At 38.0% G+C, this 25,894-nt stretch overlaps 2 protein-coding genes across 9 annotated transcripts in view; both read right to left on the reverse strand.

The window, feature by feature from the left end:
- The window catches only part of LOC129699027 (ly6/PLAUR domain-containing protein 1-like), a 32,240-nt gene extending 23,163 nt beyond the window's left edge, over positions 1–9,077 (reverse strand). Inside the window, exons 1-2 of the mRNA XM_055638614.1 lie at positions 8,118–9,077; positions 7,511–7,648 (exon numbers count right to left, since the gene is read on the reverse strand). Coding sequence (XP_055494589.1) covers positions 7,511–7,648; positions 8,118–8,166 — 187 coding nt within the window. The 5' untranslated portion in view covers positions 8,167–9,077. The remainder of the gene's footprint in view (positions 1–7,510; positions 7,649–8,117) is intronic.
- Positions 9,078–9,317: 240 nt separating this feature from the next.
- nckap5l (NCK-associated protein 5-like) overlaps positions 9,318–25,894 on the reverse strand; it is a 458,995-nt gene continuing 442,418 nt past the window's right edge. For all 8 annotated transcript variants that reach the window (XM_055638609.1, XM_055638606.1, XM_055638607.1 and 5 more), the window contains one exon: positions 9,318–10,836. In XM_055638609.1, coding sequence (XP_055494584.1) covers positions 10,561–10,836 — 276 coding nt within the window. In that variant the 3' untranslated portion in view covers positions 9,318–10,560. The remainder of the gene's footprint in view (positions 10,837–25,894) is intronic.

Genomic DNA, 25,894 nt, shown 5'->3' on the forward strand with positions numbered 1-25,894 from the left:
GAATGGAGGGTTATGGTCTGAGCGCAGGTATATGGGACTTGGGGAGATTATGTGTTCGGCACGGACTAGAAGGGTCGAGATGGCCTGTTTCCATGCTGTAATTGGTTATATGGTTAAATGTACATGTAAAAGTGTGCTTCATTAAATTAGTGGGCAGTGATTTGTGGGAAACCACATGGATCAATGTTTCAGCCCCAACTATTTACCATCCATATCTAGATTACCAATTGCCTATCAAAACCGCCCTTTGCCTATGTGTAAGACGGAACTGCAGATATTGGTTTAAACCGAAGAAGGATCTCAAATCAAAACGTCACCCATTCCTTCTCTACAGAGATGCTGCCTGTCTTGCTGAGTTACTCCAGCTTTTTGTGTCTATCCCCCTCTGCCTATGTCCACCTATTGCCTGTCATATTTTGTCCTGCCTCTCCTCTCTCCAAGTTCCCTCTCCTCCTCCTACAATCAGTCTGAAGAAGTGTTCAGACATAAAAGACACCTATCCATGTCCTCCAAAGATGATGCCTGACCCGCTGAGTTACTCCAGCATTACGTGTCCTTTTGTGTAAACCAGCATCTGCAGTTCCTTGTTTCGACAATGATTTGGTTGAAGGAATCAAGTGCCACATTTTCAAGTTAACAGGTGAGACAAAACTAAGATAGAACATGGGTAAGGCTGAGGATTAAAGAGGCTGCAAGATACAGGCAACCTGATTAAGTGGGTAACAACATGGCAGATGATGTACAATGTGAAAACATTTAGAGAAGATGTCAGTGGAAAAAAATAAATACACTGAATGAGATGTTGAGAAAGTGCGTTAACATTCAAAAGTCACTGGGTACCTGTGTACACAGATCACTGACAGTTAACATAAAGGCATAAAGAAAGAAAGTATGTTGTTCTTTTTTGCTGGAAGAACATGAAGAGATATGTCTTGGTGAGACCACTTCAGAATTTACCTGAACAAAGGGATAGAGAGGGCAGACACAAGAGATTGTAGATGCTGGAATCTTGAACAAAAAGCAAAGTATTGAGCAGAAACAATTGCATGTTGTCCTTTATTGATGGAGGAGGTCAGCAGGTCAGGCAGCAACTGTGGAGGGAAATGAACATTTTGTGTTGCGACCCTTCTTTGGACTCTTCAGATATAGTGTGTATACAGCAAAGATTTGTTTACTGGAGATAGACACAGTGACCTGCTGAGTTACTCCAGCATTTTGTATCTATCTTTGGTTTAAATAATTCTTTTTTATTACATTTAAAGATTTACTGCACCCATTCATGAGATAGCATTTCATTTAGATGAGGGTCAGGCTTTCAGATGAATAAGGGGTGATCTCAATGAAGACCTCAATTAAATATAGAACATTTTTAGAAGGTAGTTTCCATGGCTAGGAGTTCAGAACAAGAGGAGACAATTATAAACTATTTTAGAACTGAAACGAAGAGAGCTTTCTCACACAAAGGATGGTATACAGTGTATTCAGAAAGTATTCAGACCCCTTCACTTTTTCCACATTTCGTTACATTACAGCCTTATTCCATAATGGATTAATATTTTATTATCATCAATCAACACACAATACCCCATAATAAAATAGCAAAAACAGGTGTTTAGAAATGTTTGCATAGTAATTAAAAATAAATAACTGAAATATTACATTTACATAAGTATTCAGACCCTTTACTCAGTACTTTATTGAGGCACCTTTGGCAGCGATTACAGCCTCAAGACTTCTTGGGTATGGTGCAACAAGCTTAGCACATCTGGATTTGGGTAAATTCTCCCATTCTTCTCTGCAGATACACTCAAGCTTTGTCAGGTTGGATGGGGAGCGTCAATGCACAGCTATTTTCAGGTCCCTCCAGAGATGTTCAAGTCCAGGCTCTGGCTGGGCCACTCAAGGTCACTCACAGACTTGTCATGAAGCCACTACTGCATTGTCTTGGCTATATGCCTAGGGCCGTTGTCCTGTTGGAAGGTGAACCTCTGCCCCAGTCTGAGGTCCAGAATGCTCCGGAGCAGGTTTTCATCAAGGATCTCTCTGTACTTTGCTCTGTCCATCTTTCCCTCGATCCTGACTAGTCTCCCAGTTCCTGCCGCTGAAAAACATCCCCACAGCATGATGCTGCCACCACCATGCTTCACCATAGGTATGGTATTGGTCAGGTGATGAGCGCTGCCTGGTTTCCTTCAGACGTAACGCTTGGCATTCAGGCCAAAGAGTTCAATCTTGGTTTCATCAGACCAGATAATCACGTTTCTCATGTATTTTGGCAAACTCCAAGCAGGCTTTCATGTGCCTTTTACTGAGGAGTGGCTTCCGTCTGGCCACTCTACCATAAAGGGCTGATTGGTGGAGTGCTGCTGATATAATTGTCCTGGAAGGTTCTCCCATCTCCACAGAGGAACTCTGGAGCTCTGACAGAGTGACCATTAGGTTATTGGCCACCTCCCTGACCAAGGCCCTTCTCCCCCGATTGCTCAGTTTGGCCAGCAGCCAGCTCTATGAAGAGTCCTGGTTGTTCCAATGTTCTTCCAATTAAGAATGACGGAGGCCACTGTGCTCTTCAGAACCTACAATGCTGCAGGAATTGTTTTATACCCTTCCCCAGATCTGTGTCTCGACACAATCCTGTCTCGGAAGTCTACGGAATTCCTTTGTCTTCATGGCTTGTTTTTTGCTGTGACATGCACTGTCAACTGTGGGACCTTATATAGACAGGTGTGTGCCTTTCCAAATCATGTTCAATCAATTTAATTTACCACTGGTGGACTCCAATCAAGTTGTAGAAACATCTCAAGGATAATCAATGGAAACAGGATGAACCTAAGCTCAATTTTCATTGTCATAGCAAAGAGTCTGAATACCTATATAAATGTGATATTTCAGTTATTTTTATATTTTATATTTTTAATTGCTTTGCAAAAATAAAGTTGTAATGTAGAAAACTGTGGAAAAGTGAAGGGGCCTGAATACTTTCTGAATGTACTGTATCTTTCAAAATGTCTACTCTGAAATGAGATAGATAGATTTTTGAATTCTGGAGGGATTGAGAAACAGAGGGATAGGGCAGGAAACTGGCATTGAGGTAGAACATTTGCCATGATCTTATTGATTAGCAGAGCAGGTTTGGGGAGCTGAATCACATAGACCTATTCCAAATTCTTACATTATGACTTTATATAAACAGTTTAGAGTATTTTGGACTCTTCAAAATAAAAGTACATCTATTGGAAATTAAACATGTTGAGTGATTATTTGTGTTAGTCTTCACAGCAGAGAGGAAATATTACACAATATTCCATGGAAATACCGGATGACAAAGGACTGGAACTCACTGAATTTAAAGAACATTTCTTTGTAATAATATAATGGCACCAAATATTGACAATTCCCAACCTGACTTGTTTCTTCTGATTTTATTTTTTTTAATATGTAAGCAAATTCCTGATGCATTTGCCATTGTTTTCCAAGAAAACTCCTCATTAGGATTTATATTTTATATTGGAAAAAAATAGATGTAAATGCCACTGTTTAAAGGATGTGTAAGGCAGAAACCAAAACAAATTACAAAACCTAGTCTAACATCTGTTCTGGGGAAGTTATAATTAAGGACAAAGTGACTGAACACTTGGAGAAAATTGAACTCATTAGAACATGCCAACGGATTTTGTAATCCATGGAAGATTACATATAACAAACCTAATTGAATTTATTGAGGAAGTAGTAATAGTAGGTAGGGTAATGACTATAGGCACGGTTCACATAAAATTCCAGAAAGCATTTGATTAAGTTCTAGTTATAAGTTTTAGTTAAAATTAAACCTTAAGGAATTGAAGGCAAATAATTGAGGTGATTAGAAGATGGGAAAGTAACAAAATCAGTATTTCATTGGAATGCAAGATGATTAAAGTAGGCCCACAAGTATTAGTGTGGGTGCCTCATATGTTCATTATACCTATTATTGACGTAGATAAACTGACAAAATTGCATCTATCCAGGTATGCCAATGATGCAAAGGTAACTAGCATAATTTGTAATGTGAATGGAAGCATAAAAATACAAAAAGACATTGATTGATTAAGCTAGTGGGTAAAACTGTGCCAGATTGATTTCAACACAGAAACACTCAAGGTCATCTATTTTAGACAAAAAAATGATGGATGTATTTCTTAAAACAGCAAAAAGTTAGGCATACTGTAAAATCAAACACATATAATGTTTAGCTGCACATAACTCTTTAATATAGTGATCAGATATAAAATAAAATGATTGAAAGGTCTAATGGATGTCAGGCTTTATATCGAGGAAGTTAACATATGTGTGAAAACATTTTGATATAAAAGAAAATATTTTCATTTAATTAATGGGTTTACACAGCCTTGGGATATCATAAAGTATTTTCAGCTAATGATGTAATGGTGCAGTGTCAGAAACAGAGCAGACTATTTGTGCATAACACATTCCCACAAAAAAACAATGTGATATGCATAAGGAATAAATATTAATTTGAATACTAGATTTATCTCCCCTTTTCTTCATCAAATAATTCTAATTGGATCTTCTGTAGACTGAAAGAGCATGAGTGCCACAATTTAATTATTTATTCAAAACACCTCACCACTGATAATGTCACAGTCTATACTAATACAAAAGATGATTTTTTTTGTAAAGCTCCAGTTATAGTGTATTCACTGTATTCCATGCGGTTCGGGCCATATCATCTTGGAAGAATTATTTTGGACTATAAGGTACAGCAGAATTTCTTAAGAAATCTGCAAGATCTCCAAAGGTTATGAGGAGAGAGTGCACAAACTAAGCTTTAAGTCTTTGGAATAAATCAAAGAGAAGATTTAATTGATTTTTTTAGTATTTGAAGAAATTGTGAGGGTAGTTACAGTGAAACTTTGTGGAAGTCTTGAATAAGGGGACAACATAATAAAATCAGAAGCAGTCATGAATATACTTCTTCACTTTTGAACTGTAGAACTCTCCTACATGGGAAAAAAAAGCAGTTGATGCCAGCCGAATTGAATATGAAATCAGTGGATTTTTACTACCAAGAGTGAATGGAGCTGGAAATAGAAATCTGCTATTACCACGTTGAATAGCAAGCTACATTTTAAAAGGATGCATTTGTGTTCCTACATTTCTATCTAATCTGTTAACTTTGTTTACTGGACACATAGTTCCATTCCTTTTTCTCAAGCCCTAATCCTTGACATCGCAGGCTTTAGCTTCATAATTGTGAGCTGATCAAATTGATAATAGACAACTTGCCTACTCCCTCTGCGTAAGGCCCAGAAAATACTATTTTCAGAAACTACACAACAATCCCTCAGAGAAATGGATAAGTATAATATAGATTCAAATCCAGAAAATATAAAGGGCTAGAAGGTAACTGCACAGAAAGAAACAGATATCACCTTTTGCATGTGTGCAGATTCAGCTAGAAAGTTGCAATAATCACTGCTCTCCCTGTTATTTCCAAAATTAGGAAGGGAATAGAAACTGCTCTCTTTCTTGATGAATTAGTGGATTATCATCCTAATAGATACCTGTGATTGAAACACAAAGTTAACCTATTCAAGTGCCTCCAATTAAATGGTGCTAAAAGCGTGAAATTACACCATTGTATGAGAAGCCATTTTAATTGTAATGTAGATTATGGTCTTGAATTCAACAGTGCATTCAGTTTTTCATTCTGTTGCTCATTACATCTATCCAAACAGTTATACATCTTTATCTAAGTATAAATTACTATAGCAAAATCAATGCAGTTCAATAAATAAACTGAATTCTTCATATTACATCTTCAAGATTTGATCTATTTCCCCCTACAGCTGAAGATTAGGAACTAATTATACATTTTAGAGTTGTTATTACCTTTGTGGAAAATGTTGGTGACACCTATTTGTAAGATCTTTTCAGCATCTCAATGCAGAGCTTCTTTATATTGGTTGAAACAATAGTATTCCTTTATGTATAGAGATTTGATAGAATAGACTTTACAACATTTATCAAATCCAAATATTTTGTTTATAGATTCTGACAAAAACCCCAATTAGAAACGAAGCCTTCAAAACCTCAATGCACCTTCAATGAAACAAGATAACAGGAATTATGAAAAATGGGTCTTAAGTATTTCAAACTATTTCTGTAGCATTTTCGACACCTAGCCTTTAATTTTATTTTCCATTGGTAGTTTGCACTGAATGGAACACTTGCATATGTATGGTGAGCTGAAAATATACAGTTTACTTTAGATTTCTAAACTGCAAGACACACTTATCTATTGCATTACTTGGTAGGTTATTTCTTATGAAGAAGCAGCATCGTAAAAAGTGTGAGCACCATCTCAGGGAAAGATGTTCTGGACCAAGTTGAACGTGAAATGTGAGGTTTTACTACATTGGTGCTTAAGTATGTTTATTTCAAATACAATTTCACACCACTTTGCATTCAGATTTTTAGTGTGGCTTGTGTACTACATAAAATATATCAATGCATCTTAAACATCTTATATTGATAAGTCGAACCTAAATGTATAATATGTAGAGAATTGCATAAACATGCTGGCAGAAAATATATCTGAAGAAGGGTCTCGACCTGAAACGTCGCCCATTCCTTTTCTCTAGAGATGCTGCCTGACCCGCTGAGTTACTCCGATATTTTGTGTCTACCCATGAAATATGACATCTCAACTCAGTCTGAGTTTGCCTTACTATCTTAGTTTCTAAAATATTTATGCCTATTACTGGGTTGACACCTAATCTTGACTTTATCACTTTAAGATCAGGTTCTCACTCCCAAATGTTATATTTGGATCAAACCTGGCATAATCTTGTTCAATATCTCCCAAAATCTATAACTTTTTTTCTGAAACGGTGTAAATGTAGAAACTGCGTTTATTGAAGATGAAAAGCTTTTCCCATCCATCATAAGTGGCGAGGGCCCTTTATCTAGAAAGTCACGAAATAGGAAAATTATTCCTATTGAAGTGCAAAGACAACATTATCAACAATTCTGCAGTGTTAACCTCACAATTCAATTTGTGATGATTTTGCCTCTTATCACGTCATAATGCCCGATTTAATCTATTTCCTCCCACGATGGTATATTGGACAGTTGGACAGAAAAAGAATCATTGAATGGATGGGCAGATCGATCAGCTGAGCTTTATACGTTTCAGATTTATTTCTGTGTCCTGCAATGAATTGTAACCCAGGTTCACAAGAACCCCGAACACTTCACTGCTTGATGGGGACTATATGTCATTTTAGACAGGAATTGACATGTCTATAAAAACTGAATTAGGGATGTTTAATGTATGTATCTATTCGAGAGGGCGAAATTTTAATTACAAGGTTGCCGTGTCAAGGTAATCTATTTTCTCTGTTTACATCCACTGATCAGAAGTCGTTGCTCCGGGAGGTAAATTAAAACAAGCGGACTTGAATTAATATTTATTTTCTATGCAATCAATGCTCCATCCGATGGTCCTTACCGTCACTTTTGACAATCACTTCTTTCAAACACATGTCTTGAACGTTGACTGTGCAGTTGGCGATGTACTCCGGAGATGAGCAATCGTCGTTTAGTCGGAATTCTTCACATTGATAACATTGGATTTGAAAGCCAAATCCTGAAAGAAAGTTACAATGAATACGTCGCGGATTGATCGACTGTCAAATCAGCCTATCTGCACTTACCAACTGAAACGACAATGAAGATGAACAGAATGAAATTAATCTAATAAATTGCAAGATCAGTCATCTGAAATAATTTCTTGTTTAAGATTTAGTGGGCATTGATCGCTGGCTTCTGATCCACATGGTCCTTATTAACTTTTATTGTCATTAATTAACCATATGCGCTCCGACAACTTGCACACGTACTGATTTACCAAGGTAAAATGCAAAGCATAGCCTTCAAAGGTTTTCTTCTTTTAAAAAAAACCATTGCTGGAAATTGATTCTAACAAACAGGAGAGCACAGAGCGGAGGAGATGCATGACAATTAATTGTTAGTTACAGCTATTTCAGGTTAAATTACTTCAGGTCCTGTGAAACTGACTTTCCTGTCAGGGGAGTGAGGGTGAACCTCGCGCTTACCTGCGGTCGCTAAAATCCCGCAGAAAGTTGTGTAAATGAAGATCTGCATTCTGTTGCACGGTGTGATCGCAGAGCGCACGGTCAGTTTCTGGTCTTAGGCGAGCTTCCACGACACAGCCATGTCTGCAGAGTGGTCCCTCGACTGAGAGCCCGAGGAAACTGAGAGTTTGGTGGAGAGACAGGGGAAATGGACAGAGGAGGCAAACATTGGCACCACGTGACACCAGTCACCTGTCACTTGGGACTGGGAGAGAGAGAGACACACACACACACACTCGTGGCACGCATTCGAGGGGGATGAGTGAGACATAGAACCAGCAGATGCGAGGTAGCAAACACATCAACTGTGGGACGAGGAGTGAAAAGGGAAAGAGGATGTAGATTTAAAAAAAACTGAGTATCCCAGAGCAGCTAATGCAAGACGCATGTTGCAGAAGTCCAGAAGTATAACTGGAACCTAACGATGCGAAATAAGTAAATTGACGAACATATTTGCATAAATCTGGATTTCCTCTTTCCCCATCCAAAAAATTACCGAGTTTGCTCCCGAGTACGGGAGTATTTGTAGTCCAGGCTTTGAGCCTGTGAAACCAGTTGTAAATCCAAACACTGTGCTGCAGATACTGCAATTACACCAACCGGCTTGACAATACGACTGTAAGAGAGGCTGGTTCATTCTACCGCGAGAATCAACTGCCGAAGCTACAATTACAGTCTTCAGACAGTTAATCCTAATAAACCTCAAAAACGTGTGGCTGAAAAAAGCGCTGCTTATCAGAATGCTAGGTGATCACCTGTATGCTTGAAAGCGTTCCCATTTGTCCCTTTTTTATTGCGATCACGGCTCAGTGGACAAATCCCTGCTTTGAATAAAAGTGCATTTACAATTTTGTCGACCACCGCGCAGCTAGTGTCATTATTAACTAACTGCGAGTACTTTGCGGGCAGGAAAGGGGCGCATCGATTCCTCGCCGAGGTTAGGTGAGCCAGGCAGTCCCACAGCGGGGTGTACGAGCACGCACAGCGTTGCCATCTGAAGCTCTTCAAGAAAACGCCTTTTGATCCTTAGCTTTTCTCTAAACCGGACGCAGCGCAGAGCAGCAAACGCGATCGAGCCGGAGGAAGTTGGACTGAAAGTTTTCTGTTTGCATGTTTGGAGTTGAAAGGATAAATATTTGCAACATATGACACAATCGCTAGTTAAAGCGTGAAAGCAAACGCCTCGAGTTTATTTTGCTTTAAACAATGTTCGTACATGAAAAATATGACATTAATTTCTAATAATCAACTTCTAGATTGCACCAGGTATTTATGTAACACTGTTGGGACCGTAAGGTTTCGCAATGCACTTTATTAAATATAAAACAGCCGTTTCAATTGAGTGTTGAATCACAGAACATATCAAATATACTAATTTACAATTCCATGTACAAAAGTAGGTATAAATATCTCACATCTAGAAAAAATACACGCCATTTGAAATATCGCATATTCTCGATACATATGAACACAAGCCTGATAGAAAACAAAGGCGAGATGTCGAAATCAATAAGAGTTGCCCCTGCTGAGAAGGGTTACTATTTTAAAATAAAACTACATCAACTCCAGCGGGGATGTAGGACGAAGTTGTTATAAAGGTAAAGTACTGATAGGCTGGTTCGTTGTAGGAGATATGCTCAAAACGTAGCACAAATGTTTTAAAACAACTACAGTATATTACAGATATCCCTGACATTTTGTTTTCAAAATCGAAAATAAAATGGACTAAACCCCGCAGAGCTTGGAAATTAGTCCATCCATTCTTTAATAAACGTTCCAAGTCACCTGAGTTAAAATGTACATCAATTGAACTAAGACCGTCAGTTTCCAACGCACGGATGTTTGAGTTGTGGAGAGTTTTTGTTTTTTTCGCAGCTAATAGTGTAAGTGCGCTTTGAGGCTATTTCAATGTCCTTGAATACGAGAAGATCCGTGCTCGCTAGCACGGTTCCTATCCAAGCAAAAGGGAAGGGGGAATGAGGTGGGGGTGGGGTTTAAAAAACAAAGCAAAAAAAACAGTGAACCTGTGATCTCCAATTTTCCAGTTGAGGGATTATTAGTCCAGGCAGGATTGCACCATTGTTTCAATATGTATTGCTTTATTTGTCTACAAATATATCTTTCAATTTACAGGGAAACAAATTCAGTAAAGTATTTATACAGTGCAAAATAGGTGTCCTTAAGTCTATCAATTCACCATAGGAATTGCAGCCTTTACCAATTTCAATTCAGTGTTTCTTTGCCAGCAAGTGCAATCTGCTGCGGGAAGAGTTGAGTTCGTAACTCCGTCTCAATGTCACTGTAACACAGTTTCAAGAAGGTACCGAATTTCTTTAATTTGCAGCTTTATTATTTTGGTTCTCTGTTGCAAATGCACACCAGCTCGCTCTCCCCGGTTGCAGTTCTACACCTCGTTAGAAGCTTGGCTGGCACAAGATGAGAAACTGTCATACAAAGAGTCACTCAGCGATTCCGAGTGGTCCGCACCCGTCTTTTCAGGCGAACTCAGTGAGACTTCTTCGGGTTTCCCAACGCTTTCCTTATCAGCCTCGGGCTTCAATAAACATTGTTTGTCTTCTTCTATAATGCGCAAGTTGATCCGGTTGAGTCTGTCCATGGAGACATTCGGCGCATTTGGCAACTTGGAGTCTGGCCCCTCTTGTTCCACTTGTTTGATTTTCTGTAATAAATCGAAATGGATTAGATTACAGTCTGACAGAATATTTAATCATATATAGATTGAGGGGTGGGGAGGGATGGTTTTCGGTGGCATTGAGTTGCCCTTCCAGTGCCATTAATCTATCATAAAGCAAGAGCAGAGGCTTCCTGCTCTCAATTCTCCCTGTTCTGGGAATAAGCCATTGCCTGGGGGGGAACTTACACTTTGTGCAGTATCTGCAGATACCTATTTTATTTCTATCTGCATTGTCTATTTGCCTGCCTCTTTTTTGTGTGGCAGTCAATCATAGTTCAGCTATTTTTACAAATTGGGAAAAAAAATTCTCATCAATTTTCAATCAACCACAGCAACCTTTACAATAGAACTTACACATGATATTCACATCATTTCTATTACAAAAGGCTCTTCATTTTATCTTACTGGCAGATGAATTGGTTAAGTACGTGGGGTCATCTCCACAACTAGCTAAAATCACACATATATAAAACTCATAAAGGTTTAATGTGTAGGAAAGAACTGCAGATGCTGGTTTAAATCGAAGATAGACACAAAATGCTGGAGTAACTCAGCGGGACAGGCAGCTCCTCCTGAGAGAAGGAATGGGTGACAATTTGGGGTTGAGACCCTTCTTCAGTCCTGAAACGTCACACATTTTTTCCAGAGATGCTGCCTGTCCTGCTGATTTACCCCAACATTTTGTGTCTATCACAAAGGTTTAAGGTGCATGTGCAGTCCAAGTGGTGGCAGGACTATTTCAAGCATATTAGTCCTCTTGGTTTAATGACCCAGGTGTACTCTGTGACATGAATTTGGACCATCACAACCAACTTTGAAAATGTCAAAGACTATGCTACTATTTCCTTTTCATAAACAATTGGTATGCAAGACAATTTAACACAAGATCACAAGAAAATCAGAGCAGGAATAGCCCATCTGGCTCTTCAAACCTGCCCCAACATTTAATATGATAATGGCTCATCTACACTGGCCTTCACCTGTTCTGTGCCATTTCTCCATACCCCTCTATTCCTCAACTGATCAAATATTGATCCATCTCATCTATAAATACTTCTAATGAGTTGGCCACCATCCTTGGGGCAGAGAGATTAAAGGATACATTACCCTTTGTAAGAAAAGGTTTCTACGAACTTCTGTAGTAGATACTTTGTAAGAAAAGGTATCTATGAACCTGTGTAGTAGATACTTTTATGAACTACGCACTGACTACCCTCTCATTTTGATACCTTCTTAATTGACATTCTCCCAGTGGTGAATGCATCCCAAAATTTACTCTGTCCTATGCTTAAATAAGGTCACCCCTTAAACTTCAAAACTTCAAGGAATACAGCCATAAAATATTTAGTCGCTCTAGGTACACATCCATTACAAAAAAAAGAGAAGTAATGCCCTTGATTTTCCAGAGAAATCCCAGCTATTTCTGTGCATATTATCCCATGTAACCATCCAAATGCTCGGGACGTGCAGAGTTTCTTTATCCTGAACTCCTGAAGAGGTTCTTGCCGCTATTCTTTTGGAAGCATTCTCACATCTTCACAGAACCCAGTAGTGGAGTATCAGCTTCCTTCAGTTTCTCAGGCAGAAAATCTGCTGATTGAACCTCAACAGAGTTAGTCCTGTGCAGGTTCAGCAATGCCATTCATTTGAATGGAGAGGAACTGTTGGAAGGGAGGGAGATCAGTTTAAAGTGAATTATATTTTATTATGATTTCCTGGATTTTATTTATGGGTATATATTCATTCAGAATATTTTAATTTTTTATATTTCAACAGCTAAAACTATTAGTAAAATTAACTAATTGTGTTTGTTCAACAGTTTGTGAATGTTTAAATGTCGAAGGGTCTCCAATCTGAAATTTTAACACAAATGCTGCTTGAACTCCTCAGTGTTTCTAGCATTTTCTGTTTTTATTTCAGATTTCCAACATCAGTTTAATCCTGAGTTCCTTGACGGGTTTTCTTTGCTGTGTTGAGAATTGGGATGAGCATAAATGGGTCAGAGTGAATTTGGTTAGCGAAAGGGCCCATTCCTGTGCTGTATCACTATCAGATGCTATGATTTTGCAGGCTCCTAATGAAAAGTGTCTCTCTGAGGGAGCTCTTTATGGCCAACGCAGGCTCTGTGTGGCTTTTAACTTTCCAGTGGCCACTTTTATTATTGGTAGGATCATGTAAATCAATGACTAAGTTATCCTCTCGGCATTAGGTGATATTTGTTCTCGGAGCTCACAAGAACATGATGAATGTAGAAGAACTTGGTATCTTCATAAACAAGAGGCCTATTTTCTGGCCTATTTTTTAAGAACTTGTGCAATCACATATGTTTTAAAAAATATATAAAATAAACAATTCCCAAATCAGGTCTGCATTCTGATCAATTTCATTTATGAAGCATATAAGCTGTTATAAATAATATTTGGATCATAATCTTTTGATATGTGCAAGTTTTCTTCTACAATCATCGTTGGTAAACAAAACATTGATAGAGGAAGTTTTCCATATCGGCCATTACAAACAATAATTAGATAAAATAAATAAGGAACCTAGGATAAGTGTGAGAAATGGAGGAACACCACAATAAAGCAATCCAGAAAGAAAAATCAGGAGACATTGAAATAAACAAATAAATCATATAATATGAAATACGATATGAAGCATTTGCAAGTTTCAATACAGAAAAACGTTAGGAATTATTAATATTAAACAACTGTAACATTTTTCAACATGTTTTTTTTTTATTGTACTGCTGTCAACAAAAGAGAAATAGTCACAATTAATGAACCTATATCTGGGAGAGAGAACAATAACTATCTGATTGACTGATAGGAAATGAAAACAACGATACATATAAATTTAAAAACTGCCATCATTTGATCTCTTGTGCATTTAAATGTACCTCGATTTCCACCTTATTTTCAGTCATTTTTACCAAAGTTACATTGCTTGGTTAACGGATTGGTAGTCATGTACAAAGTAAGAGTAATCCTATAGAAATTATATCTTGTTTCTCTGGAGGCATAATCATCCTTTTATTGAGAAACTAATAAAGGCAAAGCCCGTGCTACATACAGCCTACCTTCAAGGTCAAACCATATATGATTAATGAAGGAATAATTACTAGGTGATAAAAAGTATCAGTTTCATAATCTTGAAGTCTGCAGGAAGTAAGATTAAAGATAATACGGTATCCATAAATTTAGAATCCTAGAAGAAAATGTCTGAGCAGGATATAATAGTATAATGAGTCTTAGATTCAATAGGCAATAGACAATAGGTGAAGGAGTAGGCCATTCAGCCCTTCGAGCCAGCACTGTCATTCAATGTGATCATGGCTGACCATCCCCAATCAGTACCCCGTTCCTGCCTTCTCCACATATCCCCTGACTCCGCTATCTTTAAGAGCCCTATCTAGCTTTCTCTTGAAAGTATCCAGAGAACCGGCCTCCACCGCCCTCTGAGGCAGAGAATTCCACAGACTGTGTGAAAAAGTGTTTCCTCGTCTCCGTTCTAAATGGCTTACACCTTATTTTTAATTACCCTGGTTCTGGACTCCCCCAACATCGGGAACATATTTCCTGCCTCTAGCGTGTCCAAACCCTTAGTAATGTTTCAATAAAATTCCCTCTCATCCTTCTAAACTCCAAAGTATACAAGCCCAGCTGCTCCATTCTCTCAGCATATGACAGTCCCGCCATCCCGGGAATTAACCTTGTAAACCTACGCTGCACTCCCCCAATAGCAAGAATGTCCTTACTCAAATTAGGGGACCAAAACTGCACACAATACTCCAGGTGTGGTCACACCAAGGCCCTATGCAACTGCAGGAGGACCTCTTTGCTCCTATACTCAACTCCTCTTGTTATGAAGGCCAACATACCATTCGTTTTCTTCACTGCCTGCTGTACCTGCATGCTTACTTTCATTGACTGATGAACAAGGACCGCCCAGATCCCATCGTACTTCCCCTTTTCCCAACTTAACACCATTTAGATAATAATCTGCCTTCCTGTTTTTGCTACCAAAGTGGATAACCTCACATTTATCCACATTAAACTGCATCTGCTATGCATCTGCACACTCACCCAGCCTGTCCAAGGCACCCTGCATTCTCAAAGCATTCAACACATGTGGGTGCAGAGAGGGGCCAAGTATTTAGTAAGGAAGATATGGAGACTGGAAGGAACAAAAAAAATCACAGAAACATTTCCATGTTATATTAGCAAAAGAGAGATTTAAAAAAAAATATATTAACTGGGAGGATGGGAGGTAGATGTAAGAAAAGAACCGTGCAAAAGTTCAGATGAGTGGACCAGAAGGGTCTTGACCCGAAACGTTACCCATTCCTTCTCTCCAGAGAGGCTGCCTGTCTCGATCAGTTACGCCAGCATTTTGTGTCTAGATCTTTGGATCAAAACAATGCTGTTTTTTGGTCTTTATGGGTGAGTTTGTCTTTACAGTGTTGTAGAAGTGTGTGTAATGACAGGGTGAAGATTTTTAAAGGTAAAACTATTCATATTTCACTGCGACACAATTTCTCAGAACTGGAAAGGTTTTCACAGATTTTGGGACAAAGTTACCAAGGATTTTGATTCTAATTGTGATGGATTTATCATTGTTTCTTTGAAATAGTTGGATGTCACTGAGTAATGGAAGGGAAATCTCTGCTATAAATTCTAAGAAATGTCAAGAAAGCATCAGTTAAAGGCAGCAAAAATAAGATTTACAGAAAAGGGAGCAAAAATAAGATTTATACAAATGTTCACAGAAAACCTTAACAAGAGACTAAAAGGAAAAGTAAAAGGGAGGTTGTTGCATCCTTTTTATTGAGGGCTTCTGGACACTTTTTGAAACAAAATACAGTAGGTTTGGTGTGCTGCTAAAAGTGGTATCTGACTCAATCGATTCCATTTTCACGAAAAGGAAACATAATAGCAATCTGATGGAATCTAAATTGGAAGAGTAAATATCAAATACGTTACTGGTGGTGAAAGTCGAATAAAAACCTGCAGATGTTGAAAATCTAAATAAAACCAAAATTGCTGGAAAAACAGAGCAATTCAGGGAGCACCTTTGGAATGCGAAGTCGCTCTAAACCATTCTTAATCACCTCTGAATGTTTTTTAATCATTGCATTGTCCCCATCTCTATGTCCTCCTCTGGCAGCTCGTTCCATATAAACACCAACCTCTCCGTGAAGATGTTATCTCTACCCATCTTGCCATAAAATCACACCCTTTCATTCTGGACTTCTCTGGGAATAGGACTGTGGTCATTCACCTTATCTATGCCTCTCATGGTTTTGTATACCTCTATTCGGTCACCCCTCAGCCTCCTATGCTCCAGGGAAGAAAGAATCAGCTTATAAAGCCGTAAGTCCTGATTAATCTTTTCTGCACCATGTCCATATATGGAATACATTTTATACTTAAATAGTTGTAAATGGGGGTGGATGTTTTCTGCAAGATATATACACTGGCCTGGTTAAAATCCATTTTTTAAAAATTAATCATGATCAATTGGTAATTTAACTAAGAAACATAAGCTTACTTAAGATTTTCCTAATGTTGCATAAATTATAATATAAACAAATAGTAATCATAAATTGCTGGTAACATATATATGACAAAATGTTTATTATTATTGCAGTAGATACTAATGGTGTATGTTTAATAGAGCTTTGCCCATGTGTTCAAATTGTCAATAATGATTCATACTTTAATGTATCAATATCACTCAACCACCAACAGTAAATTAATGGTGTTTCACTGTGAACCACTCACCCAGTAAGTTGGCAAAATGAATGATGCATAACTTCATTGATTTTGATTCCTGATTTGTGTTGGAGGTTGATACACTCAAAATAATAGTCAAACTTTTTCAGGTACAATTTCAAAGCAAACTGTATATCTACTCAATATAATATGTTCACATTCAATGGGATTGAATTAATTGTTGAATGACCGGTCTTCAGCGAATTAGCAATGCATCCAATTAATGTTTGCATTTATCTACAACATTACAAATAACATTTCAAATATCAAAACTAATGGTAGTATTAATTCACCGACAAACATTGTGTTCATGCCGTCTCATACAATGCTACCAGTCTATTGAATATGGGAGAAACTCATCAATTTCCTTTTGATAACAACATATTTTAAGTACCATAAAACAGTGCAAGGTTATTACCGGTTGAATGAAAATGAAAAGTGTAAACTATAAATGTAGTCAGTAATACTTTGAAAAGTCCTTACATGGTTTACAGCTCAAAGTATCTGGTACGGTGGAGAAAACAAAAGATGAATATAATTATTTGAACGGCAATTTACAAATTTGCTCTTTGGTTACAAATTGATTAGGAAATAGGAAAAACAAATTAAAAGTAAACAGCAAAACCATGTCAAGAAAGGTCCAAAAGATCACCTATTCATTCCCTTCACAGATACTTTCTGACCTGCTGAGTTACTTTAGCACTTGGTGTTTTGTACAAGATTCCAGCATCTGCAATTCATAGTGTCTCTCTTAAAGTAAACATTTAAAAAAAAATAAACAGTAACAATTCAGCACAGGAGAGTATAAAGAATAAAAATTGCAATCGGATAACACAATAGTATAAAGCTTCTTTAATTAAAAAAAAAACAGAATTGTCATTTAGTTGATGTGGTGTCCATTGTGGTAAAACTAGCTAATTCAGGTCTTAGTATTTTACTTTAGCAGTGAGATGGGCTGGTCTCTTTACGCACAGACACTGATTCCACTGCCAAATTTATAGGGACTTCCAAAATATTGAAAATAGAGGCTTAATTTCTGCTGAGATTTCTAGACATTTGTCTCTAATGAGAGCGCAAGCATTCAAACTAATTTCTCTCGATGCTAAAGCTTTATTACTGCAGACACACAATTGCTGTACACCATTGAATCTGGATCCAATGAAAAGTCTCAATAATTTCTCATTTTTTAATGTTATGAGCAAGATATTTTATATACTTACTCCTTTCAATTTTATCACTGTTACAATCATCCATGTGTAATGAAGGTGTAATGAAGGTAAATTTAGTTTTGTCATGTTCTGATGCCCTAGTAAAATTTAATGATGTATTACATTATTACTGACTATGTAAGTTCACAAGAATAGAATAATCTATAATATAAATGACAAATTTGAAAAAAGGAGAAAAAGCTGTATGTATTAAACCTTGGGATCACACCTGCATTTTCTCCACATAATACCACAAAATGAGTTGATATTGACATGCGACACTGTGCTGTCCCAGAGAATAGAAGAATGAAAGTACATTTGCATCTCCTGTAAACCAGCTGTCATATCATCTGACAAATTAGAAATGAAGGTGTGGTACCCCTGACACCCATACTCATGATTAGTATGGGTGTCAGGGATTATGGGGAGAAGGCAGGAGAATGGGGTTGAGAGGGAGAGGTAGATCAGCCATGATTGAATGGCGGAGTAGACTTGATGGGCCGAATGGCCTAATTTTTCTCCTATCACATGAACTTATGAACTTACATAAAATCAAAAACATCCAGTAAACAGCAAGGGTGTGAAAATATGTGCATTTTTAGTTATTGGTATTTTTTACATTGAAAAAAATTAACATGCAAAAAGATGTTTAAATTATATTTTAAATGAAATGGTGAAATTTAAACTTGAGCTTGTCTTTTGTGTACTTTCCTTGACCACCTCAGTTTCTATCAGAAGTATAGACTTTAGGCCGAGGATACTTATCCAGATCTGTGACCCTGTTAGATGAAGGCAGATTCTGCAATTAAAACATAGGCAGGATGCATCAGTAATAATTAGCTAGATTAGATGATGCAATGCGCCCCTTCAACCAATGTTATCAGCTTGCTAGTTCTGTAAAGTCATTTGCAGCAAAAGCTGGTAGAAGATTTTCAAAATCAGATAAAGCTTATATTGAATGCCTCTTTTCTGTAACAGATTTGCTGACTGCAAGGAACGGAATTACCAAGACTCAATAATCTCTTGTAACTGTTCCAAATCCTTGCAACCCCTTTGTAATTATCACAAAATTCCACTCTGACCTCCAGGTGGCTATGTATTAAACCATCTTCCAGCACACTATTTTCCTTCTGTTATTTAAATGTCGGTACTTAGGTGTTATCATTAAAACTAAATAAATCATCATGCTTCTTTCAGGATTCCTCCAGAATGTTAATGTCAGAAATTGTATCTCTGCATGGTGACTTTTCTGATTTGTGACCAGCTTTTAGCCGTTTCATGATTCATTTCTGTACTTCTGTTGTTACCTATTATTAATTAACAGCCTATAGAGATAAAGTTAAAGGAATGGGAGGAAAGGGAGTCACACCACAACTCAGCTACGTTCATATCTTTCTGTGTAGTGACTCAGTTATGAGGTAATGTACCTTATTAATGTGGTCTCTGTGGGTCATCCATTCAGATGACAGCCTTATTACTTATTCACTAGCAAAACAGTTTGGCATTGTGCCTGCCATAGCTCCTGATCACAGAAAGATGCCTGTTTGCTTAATTTTTCCAGAGTGCATGTACAATATACAAAGTGTCATCGCAATATGCCTAATGAGCTGGTGAATATTTTTATTATATTCTGAAATGTTTTTGAGACTTCCTCTTTCTATTCACACAGCTGCAAAAGGCTAAGTCAAGTGATAATTGTTAAAGATGATTTTCTGCATACTTTGCAGCAAATAATAAAAGGCATAGTCATCTCTAATTGTCATTATGGGATAAATCCAGGAGCCATAGCTATTTTCAGAATCAGCTCCATAATCTTTTCATTTGCTGCGTCTAATAATGAGATTTTTTTTGTTCAGCCTGATGGTTACCATTGCCTCTTCAGAGCCAAGGTTGTCTTTCAAAGCCTCTGTGCAGACGTTTCAAACAATCTCTATTAAACATCTGTTAAAGAATGGAAAAATACAGAGAAGAAGCCTATCTAAGTTCTCTGCTGTCAGAAAATGTCTCAATGATAAATGGAGGTCGGCTCAGGCCTCCAGGACTGTGATGTGTGCCAGAAGAGTTTATATCAGTCGCTCAGACTTCTGTGAAAGGTTATTAGAGAGTTTCAAACCAAACACAGGAGTACTAACTGCTTAAAACTGCTCCTATTATAGAATGCCCTAAACTAAACTCAAACTGGTAGCAATTTTTCTCACTCGCCTATGGGTGGTATGATATTTTAAGCATTGCATTACTATAGCAACTTGGGAAATTAGTTTTTGAAAATTCACTACTTTCCCTTGATGTTATATTCCAGAGGGCTTGGGTATCAAAATATTTTTTTAACCAAGTCACTTTCTGGACCAAATTTTTCTAACATTGGTGAATGTCTAGTGTTGGTTAGAATCAACAGGAATTCAAAAATAGGCTAACAAAAATTGCAAAGGCATTATATACAAAACTACAAAAGAACACCCTTTTAATACTTAGTTAAATGATCTGTAAAATCAAAACTCAGCATGAAAATAAGATTCCCTTGAAGACTCTTGGAAGCTGAAAGAGCTTCTTTGTCTTTTAAGGTGTTAACATATATTCGTTCAAAGATGCCATCACAAATTTCTTCCTCAAAAACTAAGCCTTGACTCTCTCTGCCCTTCCAATTTACCATCTGCCTCCACTAAATGTCTGAAATGCTTTGTAGCCTCCTAAATTCTTATCTGTTTTATATGGAGCTTTTGTTCAAATCCATAGAATATGCTTTTTACCCCATCACTACTGCCTGTCTGAATCTGATCAAAGTAAGTTATTATAGCCTGTGTGATTATAGCAAGAGTAATCTGTCATTCTTGTCCCTCTCAACCAGCCTGAAGCCCACACTAAGCCCACCACCCTCCTCTCAAATCTGCTCCAGCTGGATGGGGTGACATTTACCCATTTCCATTGTTATTTATGTAATCACAGCCAGAGAATTAGCAGCAATTGTTTTTCTCAAGCATCTATATCTAGCGTGGCCTTATTTCCCATTTGCATCCTGCTGCATGACAACAATGTTAATAAAAACATGACATTAGCTTCCAAGTGAAAGGCTTGGATAGAGTGGATGTGGAAAGTATGTTTCCACTAGTGGGAGAGTCTAGAACTAGAGGTCATAGCCTAAGAATTAAAGGCCGTTCTTTAAGGAGGAGGAATTTCTTTAGTCAGAGGGTGGAATTCTTTGCCACAGCAAGCTGTGGAGGCCAAGTCAGTGGATATTTTCAAGGCAGAGATAGATAGATTCTTGATTAGTACAGGTGTCAGAGGTTATGGGGAGAAGGCAGGAGAATGGGGTTAGGAGAGAGAGATATAATTCAGCCATAATTGAATGGCGGAGTAGACTTGATGGGCCAACTAGCCTAATTCTACTCCTATTCCTTATGACCCATATGACCTTATGTATCCTGACAACATTCATCCCTAATTCACCACATCCACATTGCCTCAAAATTGCCAGATGACTCCAATGACATTCATCAACGGATGCTTAGAAATTCTCTCCAAATGAATCCTGGGGAAAACAAATCATTTGTTACCCTCATTACAAATCACTCATTACTCTCATCACAAATTCTGTTCCCTGATCATCAAATCTATCCCACTCTATGGCAAATGTTTGAACTTGAAGCAAATTGCTAAGAACCTTGGTTTTGTCGCTTGACCCCGGATTAATTTCAAGTAGCTTAAATATGACATCATCATGGAAATCTGCCCACAAAATCCAAGACAAATTGAATCAAATTAATTACCGCCCAGTCCTGAAGTGCCGCAAAAGTGACAGGCCCCAATATCAAGGCATCATTTAACAGGATTTGGTGTTGAGGAGTCCTGATAATACTGAAGTTAATAGCCAACATAGGGAAAAAACTCCAAAAGGCTGTAGTTGGGCATTACTCAAACAAGGGTGGTTGTGGAAGACAGAAAGTATAGCCCCAGGATAGCAACGTGGGAGGACTTTAGGGCAGTACATCTCTCCATCCAGAACTCCCCTTCAATGACCTTCCTTCCACATTAGATCAGAATTGCCCAGGTTCATTGAAGATTAAACAATATACCTCCCCATTTTCAATTACACAGGAAATTAGGCAGTTTGCACTTGCGTGTAGTTCATGCTTAGAGGACGTGCAGGCCTAGGCTGTTCGGAGACAAATAACATTCAAGTCAGAAAAACACGAGGCAATAACAATCTTCATTAAGAGAAATTCTAGACACCAACTCATCACATTCAATGCCATTACCTTGGCTGAATCTACCACCATCAATATCATAGTAGGATACACTTTCACAGAAACGTAAATGAACTAATATATAAATATTCAGTTCCAAGAACAGGTCGGAGACTGATTATCATTGGTGACACCACAGAGCTTTTCCACTTATTACAAAGCATAAGTTGGAGGTTTGATGGAATTAGACTTGTCACTTTCCAAGTCTGTGCCAGCCAAATAGTTATTGAAATTTAAAGCACTTTAATGTAGCAAGATGTCATTCACAGAAACATTTTCAAATAAACCAGTGTGGTTTATTCAGGTGATATAAGGAGATAAAAGTTTAAGGAAGAACGACGGTGTGAATGTACCTCAAGAAATCTAGCATGATCCAGAATAAAGCAGTCTGCTTGACAGGTACTACATCAATCACACAAATTATTCAATCCTTCGATCAGTGGTGCACTGTAGCTGCAGTACGTGCCATCTATAAAGTGCACTGCATTAACATGCTGAGGCTCTTGTGACATAATTCCCAAACCACAGCCTCAATACAGTAAGAGGTAGAATCTCTGACCATAAATAATGAACAGTTTGTGAATCACAAATTGGATTGAGTGTTCCAAAGAAGTAACCAAGAAGACTGATGAGGGTAGGATCATAGACATAGTCTATATGGACTTCAGTAAATGCTTTTGATAAGGTTCCGCATACTAGGTTGCTCAGGAAGTTTCGATTTTATGGGATCCAGGAAGAGCTCATTAAATGGATACAAAATTGGCTTGAGATTTCAAGAAGAGGGTGGGGGTGGAAGCTTGTGTTGTGGACTAGAGGCTGACTAGTGGTGTACCTTAGGGATCGGTGTTGTTTGTCATCTACATCAATTATTTGAATGAGCATATACAAGGTTTAGACTCATAAATTTGCAGACAACACTAAAATAGTTGATATTATAGACCGTGAGGATGGTTATCAAAAATTATAGTGGGATCTTGCCCAGCTGGGCAAATTTGTTAAGGCCGCACTTGGAGTATTGTATTCAATGTTCAAAGTCAAAGTCAAAGTCAAATTTATTCATCACATGCACCAATGAAGGCACAGTGAAATGAATTTGCCATGCAACGATACACTTAAAAAAAAAGAACACACAATTCACAATAGAATTCAACGCATTCTTCACTGTGGTGTAAGACAACAAAGTTCAGTCAATCTTCCTCCCCCGTTCATCTGTTGTCGGGGCCATAAACCCTCTGTAGTCACCGCCACGGCCGGCCGGATGTACAGGCCCTCTCGTCGGGATGATCAAAACTCCAACGTCAAGACGGTCGAATACACCCATGAGCGCCCGAATTGGCCACTTTCCTACTGGAGACCCATGGCTTCAGGATGTTATAGGCCGCAGGCGGGCGGTCGGAGCTCTTCTCTGGTGATCCCCGGCAAGGGATACCAGATTATGGATGGTAAGTCCACACTTCGCCCGTGGTTAGAAACTCCGCAGACCACAGCCCCATGATGCCAAAGTCACCAGGCCACCTTGGTCACCTGGCTACTGGAATAATGCCATAAAGCTGGAAGGAGTGCAGGGATGTTTTACAAGGGTGTTGCCAGGGCTCACTGCTTGATCTATAGGGAGAGGTGGGGCAGCCTAAGACTTCATTCCTTGGAGCGCAGGAGGCTGAGGGACGATCTTATAGAGATCCATAAAATCACGAGGAGAATAGGTCTGATGAATCCACAGAGTCTTATACCATGGTAATGGAATCAAGAACTAGAGTGCATAGACTTAAGGTGTGAGAGGGAAAATTTAATAGAAGCCCGAGGATCAACCTTTCACACACAGAGAGTGGTGGGCATATGGAAGAAGCTGTCAGAGGAAGTAGTTGAGGCAGGTACAATAACAACATCTAAAAGACTGTTGGACAGGTACATGGATAGGAAATGTTTAGAGAGATAAGGGGCAAATATCCCTCTAAACTGTTTCGAGGGATATGGGACTAGCTTGGGTGGGGACAAATGGGACTAGGTTAGATGGCGTACCTATGGACGAGTTGGGCCAAAGTACCTGTTTCTGTCCTGTATGACTCTGCATTTGTAATAAATGACAGCTGATCATAAACTAAAAACAATCAGTCCAAGCAGGACTCGATGTATAAAACAAAATGTCACTTAATTTCGCAAATCATCACAAAATGATGTACCAATTTTTGTTCCAACATTGATGATTAACTGATATACTACCATAATAACTATATCTGCCTGCTGAAAATGTGGTATTCTGCAATCATTGTTTTGATGGAAGATGTTCAGAATTGAAACTGACTGAATACTAAGCAGGAAAAAGAGCAAATTGACTATAATAAACTAAACTGAACTAAGAAATTAAGTTTTTTTATTAAAAGCTATGTAATTAATTTATATCCAGTCTTGAAAAATGATTCCATTACAAAATGGAATTTAGAACTAAACTTTGGTAGGGATTTAATTACCAAACTTCAATGGAAAGCAATATGTTGCACAATAATGACCAGTTTAAATCTCTGCAGAATGGTGCAAACATTATCCTTTTCATTTTTAATGCAGCTCAAAAACATTCCCTGCAGCTTGTCTAAAATAATTTATTTATTCTCAGATATTCATGCTAATCAAAATGAACTTTAAGAACAGTTTTGCTTTTTCTTTGGGCATTTCATTGTGCAGTCAGGCTTCCTTCTTTGAAACAAATATTTACGCTAGGGGTGTGAGTAAAAATTGGGAAGGTAAAACCTATTAACCCTTCTTAATTGTTTGAGTGTTAGTGAACTCGTTGGATTCCTCTCAATAACAAAATAATATTTTAAGACCGATATCAGACAATGAAATACCACTTCATAAATAGTTGTTTCTAATCCAGTACATTTTTTCATGCCATTCATGTTGCTCACTGTAAGCACTATACTGTTTAAAGGGACAGTGTTAGTACAAGACTACAGAAATATGATAGTTAACAAACTGATGAAAACAATAAAATTAAAATCATCACATGAAGGGCCTTTGTCCTGAAATGTTGATTTTGTTTTTCGTTCCATGGATTTCTCTGGCCTGCTTAGCATTTCCAACCTATTCAGTTTGTATTTCAGATTTCCAGCAACTGCAGCTTATTAAATGTTTTAATTAAAAGTGACTAATCCAATGTAAATTTAGTAAATCATGTTAAAAAGTCAAATTGACATTTAAAATGTAAATATAATAATTAATACATTAGCATGATATAATTCAGTCTAAACATCTCAACTAAAACACTGCACACAAATCTACATATTTCTCTTTGGAAATATGGGTATGAATTGAAAGGCCTCCCTGACTAGTCTTAACTATTATGCAATGCAAGATCCATGGACTGACCCTGTTGCTGCTTCTATAATCTCATTGATTTTATTCAGGTTTACTTTACAACTGAGACTCAGAACTTGTTATCTTCCTTCCACTTGCATCTGGAACTGTCTGTTCAAATACCACAGGCTCCATCTAACCCAATGCCATTTATGTACAAGGCACATAGTCCTTATAAGGCCAATAAACGAAGAGCTGGTGCAACACAGCAGATCATGCAGTATCTGTGGATGGTTCAATGGTTCTTTATTATCATACCTAAACACAATCCCAGATTAGCAAAGTGTACAGAAATAATCCACTGAACCCACATGCAAGGGGCGCCAAGTTTTGGCGACATTTTGAAAGCCCAGTCCTACGTTTTACAACCGGTATCCGATCCAGGCAAGTCCCAAGCTGCTGCAGGGCCTCTAGCCATCACCTTCCTTGAACAGGAAAGACGGAATGATGATATTTTGGGTTGGGGGCT

This window comes from Leucoraja erinacea, chromosome 7 (assembly GCF_028641065.1).
Source record: "Leucoraja erinacea ecotype New England chromosome 7, Leri_hhj_1, whole genome shotgun sequence".
Classification (NCBI taxonomy): Eukaryota; Metazoa; Chordata; class Chondrichthyes; order Rajiformes; family Rajidae; genus Leucoraja; species Leucoraja erinaceus.